We start from the raw sequence: 7,725 nt of genomic DNA, 5'->3' as shown, positions 1-7,725 counted from the left end.
CTATGATAGTCGGAGGCAAAGTACAAGAGACAAAAAAAAAAGTCGATCTGAGAAGTACAGATAGTTTTTTTTTTCAGTTTCAGTTTTCAGTCCCTGTAAACATTTTCACATACTTGTTTGTGTTCACCACTCTCTTGTCCTCTTCCCTTATTTGAACAAAAGAGGAGCTCTTTCAATTTCTGATGTAATCCTACCCGTACCCCACAAGTATGAGCTCACTCATACAAATATCCTGAGTTTGTCGAAATGTTTTCTAGTATCTGGACACTCATACAATATTAATAGCCGTATTGGTCCCAGTCTAATTCTGTGATCACCCACAGTGACACACTCAGAGTACCATATCCCCCACACATCACGGATGTCATTTGAAACTTTGTTAATTGAAGGGTGAGATGTTCAGCGCTCAAACATTAGGAGTAAAAATGCTTTATGATCATAGGCATGACTCAATTTTATATAACAACTACTCTGCTGGACTCAAGAGAAACTCAAAGTTCCTGGGAATGGATTGTTTCATTCAGGAATGAATGTTAAAATTAATCATTTTGACTTCTGAGGAGTCACAGTTACCTGTACCATGCAGTTACGGGCAGGTTGTTGCTGTAAGGCAGAGAGATGGTTGTCTCATGCAGCCAAAACAACCTGAAGTGGAAACCTGAAAAAAATGTAGCGATGAGGGTAGACTTGAGGAGAAATCCCCCACCTTTGCTCCACATGAACGGTATTAGAGAATATATACATTTCTGAATTTGACACTAAAAATTATAATTTTTATTGTTCAATCTTAATATCTAAGCTCCATCAGTACAATATTGATGCACGTAAGGAACTGTACACACAAATCTGAACTCAACATGTTTTCCCAATTAAGTACATTATAAAACATTGTATGAAAACACTACATAAATCTGAACTGTATTTCCTGTTGTACAATTTAAGTGGCTTTACATTTAAGTGTCTCTTCTGTGTTTGTTCATCTCCCGATAATTGATTGTTTCTGTAACCTCAGGCTCTATTTTGTGAACACATTAAATCAGTTTGCCTTCATATGAACATAAGTTGATTTGTACATGTAAGTGTACACTCTCAAAACCTCACTTAACTGTAGTTTGTTTTACGTTGTTGGTTTTTCCCCTTACTATGTAAGCAACTCTCCAAAAACTCTCCTTGTATGTGCACATGTTTATTTAACAATAAAACATATTCTGTTTCAACAGGGCTCAAGTTAGAAGGACGCCAGAAAGCAGAAATTATGTGGAATTTTAGGTCGGGCCCCGTCTGGTTTTTGGTGTAGGTCGGGTAAATCCTCTGAGACCTGAAGTTAGAAAAGAAGGGGGCCTCTGCGCTGGTACTTTTCCTCTCATCAGTACAATGTGGGTACTTGGAATAAGAAAGAGCACGCCTACTTTGCCAGCTTTACCCCATAAAAGGATGAGAGAGGAGAAAGCCTTGATCATCCCCCTCCAGCTTGATACAATGGGGGCTACAAGAGGTGGAGGGGGGCCCATCATAAATACACATGCATGCATTCTTCACCCCCCATCCTCAAAGGCACACATAAACACACACTGAAGTGACCTTACGTCCTGTTTGTCTCCACAAGAACACCTGCGGAGTGTGCAGGAACTCTTAAAGAAGTAATCAAAAACAGGCAGCTACACCTCCGGATTACTCAAACACATTCTGTAACAAGCACTAGCCTGCCACCCGCTGCAGCTTACCAAATTAATATGCTAAGCAGCACACAGGCATCCCGCTCCTGTCGCTCCCCTCCTCTCACTCTCCCAACACACATTCACAGAAAAATTCCACACAAAGAAAAATAAAAAGAGCAAACGATGGCTGCTTGGAAGCCCTGTTGAGAAATAGAAGGAGTGAAAAAAGACAGAGGCAGAGTATGAAAGAGTAAAAAGGGAGGGAGAGGCACTGAGGGGAGAAAGGGAGGGGGTGTTGAGGAGGAGGAGGAGAGTCTGAGGGAAACAACTTAAGACGGTAAGAACAGAAGACGTTAGTGAGTACACGGTGAGAGCAGACACAGAGAGAGAAAGAGAGACTAAAGACCTGGAATATCCATCACCAACAAACAGGTACTGTAAACCATTTCTAACACTTTACTTTTAAGTCACTTTTATCACCATGGTGACAAGTGTGCTGACCAGATGTAAAACACTGGAATGGTTTGGTGTTTATTCTTAGAGCTGCAGTCATCAGGAGTATTTATGGCCATGAGAAAACATTCTTCTAGTATTAGAGTTACTTTAAAGTGAAAGAGTGTAAAGTGAAAATTCATCTGTGCTTTGATTCAGTGTTGTGTTCCCACAGAACTCATCTGGCTTGTTGCCAGGAGAAAATGGAAGTGCTGATGGGGTCACCCCAATAGTTGTGGTTTTATCTTCCAGGACTCAGCATTTATTTATCTAAAGCTGTTTACAGGATGGAAACTAGAACATTGCGAAAGCTTGATTATACACAGAGCCATTTCCGAGTCGTAAACTTTTGTAAAATAGCATAGTCAACAAGCCAAAGAGATTCGTCTTACCACTCTCAACAAACCTTTCTTGTCTTCTATTACAAGGCAGAAATGAATTATTTTTTTAATTAAATCATTCTCTCCCTTTCTCTTATTCTTGGAACCACTGTGCATCTTTTTTGCCAGGCTTTTGTCTGGTATTATAACCAAGTTCTTGTATTTTGGTTTCTGTGTTTTGACGCAGTGACTGACCATTATTACAATAACTTCTCGATTTCAGTTCCTTTATTCTTTATTTACACTTTAAATCACTTATTATAACCTCTAGGTGTACTTTAAATATACAAGGTCAAATGAGAAAGAACGACCGGTGAAAGTTTTCTCTCTTTGGCTGAATGGATAAACATACAGTGTTAGTGATCTATTTATGGCTGTATTATTGGATGTATTATTTTTGTAATCATTTGTCATTTCTGTCCGTAGAGATGACGTCACTTTGCTGGAACCTGGCTGCGCTTCTCCTTTTTCTGAGTGCCTCACCTCTCCTCAACTCCCACCATTTCACGTACGCTGCCTCTACTTCCCCTTCCGTCACTCATCCACAGATCAAATTCATCACCGGCTTGGGCTCAGATAAGAACTATGAAGATGACTACCCTGATGAGGAACACCCTCCTGAAGTGCTGTCCTCAGTGAGAACTCCCATTCTTCAAGCGACACCGCAGCTCTGCCAATACGACTCCTGCTCAGAGAATCAGGAGCCCTGTGCCGATCTTTCCAGAAAGACTGGATGCCTTTGTCCCGGGATCAGTGGGGCTGATGTGCCTCCTCATGCACCACGCATCCAAGCACTGCTGCCAATCAGTGAAGGGGATGACAGAGGGAAGATAGAAGTCCAGTGGTGTGCTCCTTCTTCTGTGGTGTCTAGATACAGGGTGGTGATTCAGGGAAGTGAAGGAGATGCCCTGGAGTTTGGGGACGTTTTGCGTAGGGGTTTGGTTGGATCTTTGGAAGCTGGGACCAAGGTGTGTGTGGAGGCGGTGAACAAGGCAGGACACAACATCCCCTCAGACTTCTCCTGCATGCGGTATGACCCTCCTGCATCTTCTGACCATGAACTGTTGATTGGGGTCATTGGAGGAGGAGTCGCCTTTCTTTTACTTCTCATCATAGCAGCCGTGATCCTCTGGAAGTATAAAATGCGTCAAAAGGCAAAGAGAGACTCCACTGATGGACTGGGGAACCCGTCTTACAACACAGAGGGAACACTGTGATCCAGACTAGTTCAGCACGGACAATCCATCCCGTTCACACTGAACAGGCCTCCCCGAGACAGGGGGCACCTTCACAGTGTAATCACAAACAAAAGCCTAATCGTTCCGGGGTGGTGTCGTGATTGATTATAGAATTAAGAAATTGTATACAGTCCTGTTTCAAGGAATACGTCAACATACTGGGGAGTTGTGTTCATGTAATAACACTAACAAATGGGTAATTCTTTTATTTTGAGGTTAGTAACTACAAGTTTATTTGCTGGCAAATTAACCCTTGTAGGTTTATTATTTTTATTATAGGTTTATTGTAGTGTTTTTTTTATATATCTTATTTCATCATGGCTGAATTTGATTGTAAATATTGTTGATTTTTAGGATGTATTGACTGAAACTTTTGTAATAAACTAAATCTTATTTTAATAAAAAACTGTCTAAAAATGTCTTGGTTGAGGTTTTGCACAGGGCTACATGTTGTAAGTGGTGTAAGGGTGACAAGTTAATGAAGATAATGTGTGAGTAATTTGCTGGGCCACCACAAGCCGCAAGAACAGATTTAATCTGCTTTGGTAACACGTCTCTGAAACTTTACTGGAAGTGTTGAACAACAGTCAGTCCAAATTACCCCATAGATGTTTATTTGGGTCCAGATTTGTGACTGATGCATGATGTCACCATACAACATTTATCAGACCATTCATTGACCCCTGTGCTGTTTAAGAACAATATTAAGGTACTCTTGTTTGCTCTGCTGCTTATTTTTTATTATTTTTATTATTAGTAGTATTCTACTCCATTACATTTCAGAGATAAATAATGTAAAAATTTACTTTTTACTCCACTACATTTTACTTTGCATATAAAGATTTTACACAATCAGTTTATAAAATATGATGCATTTTTATAGATTAAACTATTGATCAGGATATACAATTGTTAAAATTATCTCCACTTCGACCAGCTACAATAATAAAATTAATTTAATTTAATTAGTTAATAAAACTAAATAATTGTAATGATGTATTTTTAATGGGATAACACTCTGGAAAGGCTCATTCTAAATGGTACGGGAGTACTTTTACTTTTGATACTTTTATATTTTACTGGCAATACTTTTATATTTGTGGCTGAATTTTGAATGCTGGAAATTTACCGGCAACAGAATATTTCTTTACATTGTGCTATGATCCCTACTTTCAGTTAACGACCTGAATCCTCCAGTAAGGTCTGCAACTTCAAAGTCTCACACTTTTATTTTGAAAGTCTTGGGAAGTTGATTTTATTGGCCAGCGACTGTCCCAAGTCCCGCCTTCTCTTGGCGTCTGAGCCAATGATTGTCACTAAACAATATGAGGAAGAAGGTGTATTGTTTATAACGTGTGGGCTCACCATTCATAATAACAGCTTCATACAATCAGGATGGCGAGCACAGGTGAGTCTTCGTTTCTCTTCACTCACTGACATAATTTATAACAACTGCTGCCTATATGAACTTTAATGAATGACAGGGAACATCCCTAACGTTGGTGGAGGTGCAACTTCCCGCTAAATAACTAACTAACACTTGTTTGCAGTCCATAAATAGTAGTAAACAACTATCGCAGGTAAAGTTTGGTTAACGGCTTTAACGGTGGGACCCGAGTTGTTGCGTTAGTTAGATTTCTACCAACTAATAAATATAAAATGAGGGAATAATCCTGTAAGAATATTAAGTGGTTATATTCATAGAATGACTCAGCATAAAAGTCTTCATACGGTAAAACCGGAAGCTACTTGTATCCATAGGGAATGCCAAGCAACACCCAGTCCATGGCAACAACCAACAAACCGGTTTCACTATTACACAATTATGGAAAAAATGATAATGGTTTACATACCAAAACCTATTACATCAAAGGAGAGAGGGGGAGGTTGTACCTTTAATCCTCATCTTCAGACACACACACACACACACACACACACACACACAGTTTGATTATTATAAAAAGTATGCGTGCCAACATGAGGGAGCGGTCTTCAGGAGAGCAATGTACCCTGACAATGATTTGCTCTCCTGATAGTTCTTCACATACTTTGTCACAGGTACTGAACTGATAGCAGTGCTTTCTGTCTTTGACTCACATTTAAAATCTGTACAGCTCACTGTGTGGAGCTTATTGGGATCATTTCTATGTAAGGTAACAGCTGAGTCAGCAGCCCAGTGTGACTGAATGAATTTAGCTAATTGCAGAAACACTGAACTTTATGACACTGACAAATAAACTGTATTTAATGTGGATCGTGTCACATAATCGGTGCCCATATCGGTTGGTACATCCCAATTAAACAGGCTGTTTAACTGTGTGGGACAGGTGCATACAGCAGGTGTCTTACAGCATTACATATGACATCACACCAGCAGTAACTGCTTTTGTTTGAAAAGGTCAGTCACCGGCCTTTGATGGTTAGTACTGTGTTTTATCACTTGAAGCCTAACCTGTGTGAATGATGCAATATAATCAATATAATTCAACAATGGCTGATCACACTTTGCAAAGCCGTTAACGTGTTTCCTGTCTCGTTAGTCTCCAAGGAAATCTCCTATGAAGATCTGAAAGCTCTTATGGGAAAGAGCCAGAATCTCCTTCTGGTTGACGTCCGCAGTAAAGAGGAAGTGGATAAAGGACGTATTCCAGGATCTGTTAACATCCCACGTGAGCTTCTTTTCAATTAATTTACAATGAGGGAAAAACAACATCAAGGTTAACACAGTATACTGGACACTGGATTTCTTGTTTCTCCCTCAGTGTTACCACTTAGTGGAGTTGTACAGTTGTGGATGAGCATCAGTGGGCTGTAGTCTGGTTTTTCAGGTTCTGAATGTTTAATTTGTTTGTGCATTATCTTTTTAATCTTAAAACACCTTTCTGCCTTCCTCCCACTCGCTCAGTTGATACGGTAGAGGCAGCTCTTAAAATGGAGCCAGAAGAATTCAAGGCCAAGTATGGAGTAACAAAGCCACCGTTGGATACGCCAGAGCTGGTGTTTCACTGCCAGATGGGCAGGAGAGGGGGAACGGCCACAAACAAAGCCCACGAACTTGGATTCGTCAAGTAAATAACTTATTGGTTACTATACATTATACAGACACCCCATCTGGCTCTTAAACAGACAGTCCAAGTCTCCCACATCAATAGCCCTGGCTGTTTTTAAGATTCAGCTCATGCCTTAACAACGACTTTGTTTACTGTTTCCTCACAGAAACACTGAACTTTGGCTGTGTATGTGTGTCACTTCTTCTTGTTGTTCTAAAATGTTTTCTCTCTGTCTTCTGTTTCAGGGCCCGTAATTATGCCGGAGCATACAAGGAGTGGTCTGAGAAAGAGGGAAAGTGATTCTTGTTGAAGGCAAAAGTCTCTTATATATTTATATTGTTGAAGACCAAACCTCACATATATTTATACAAACAACAAATGTGAAAACTAGACAAAATAGAGAAACATTTTTTGTGTTTTTGTTTATCTTTTGATACTGTTTTGTTTTCATATGCTGCGTTGTTGTATTTAAAATGTATGATTAAATACAAATAAAATAAATTGTTGCCTACTCTTTTTTTCATCAGTATGTATTTGTGGAGATCATTTCAGAGAGCTGAATATCTGGACATGCAGGGAGAAGATAAATGATATGTTAACATGCAGTAATTTCTGTAAATAAATGCAGTTTGAAGACATGAAGAGGAACTTACATTCTACAATTACAACATAATACAGATTTAATACAGAAGTAAATGTTTAGAAACATTTATTTGTTTGGCTTAACTTCTTGGTTTATAAATTCCTGTCTATGGTCCTGCTAAATACAATGATCAAATAATATCCAGATATTAATTATTGATTTATACATTAATACTAATACAGATGTTCCTCATCGCACTTGTAAGGTATTACCAGAGATTTCACAGATGTAACTACAGTGCTAGCTGTGATGGAGGGTGTGAAA

At 39.3% G+C, this 7,725-nt stretch overlaps 2 protein-coding genes across 2 annotated transcripts; both read left to right on the top strand.

Annotated features, from left to right (window-relative positions):
- The first annotated feature begins 1,805 nt into the window (after positions 1 to 1,805).
- Positions 1,806 to 4,174, top strand: si:ch1073-303k11.2 (LRRN4 C-terminal-like protein). The gene is made up of 2 exons (XM_051419547.1): positions 1,806 to 2,090; positions 2,957 to 4,174. Exon 2 carries the CDS (start codon positions 2,959 to 2,961, stop codon positions 3,745 to 3,747), a length of 789 nt encoding a protein of 262 aa, XP_051275507.1. The 5' UTR covers positions 1,806 to 2,090; positions 2,957 to 2,958; the 3' UTR covers positions 3,748 to 4,174.
- An 884-nt stretch (positions 4,175 to 5,058) lies between these two features.
- On the top strand, positions 5,059 to 7,319 carry tstd1 (thiosulfate sulfurtransferase like domain containing 1). The gene is made up of 4 exons (XM_051419556.1): positions 5,059 to 5,176; positions 6,309 to 6,437; positions 6,674 to 6,836; positions 7,064 to 7,319. The coding sequence occupies exons 1-4, from the start codon at positions 5,164 to 5,166 to the stop codon at positions 7,116 to 7,118; spliced, it is 360 nt and encodes a 119-aa protein (XP_051275516.1). The 5' UTR covers positions 5,059 to 5,163; the 3' UTR covers positions 7,119 to 7,319.
- Positions 7,320 to 7,725: the final 406 nt, after the last annotated feature.

The sequence above is a fragment of the Dicentrarchus labrax genome, unplaced genomic scaffold (assembly GCF_905237075.1).
Source record: "Dicentrarchus labrax unplaced genomic scaffold, dlabrax2021, whole genome shotgun sequence".
Lineage (NCBI taxonomy): Eukaryota > Metazoa > Chordata > Actinopteri > Moronidae > Dicentrarchus > Dicentrarchus labrax.
The sequence above is the reverse complement of the archived record's forward strand: the minus strand, read 5'-3'. Positions and strand labels throughout refer to the sequence as shown.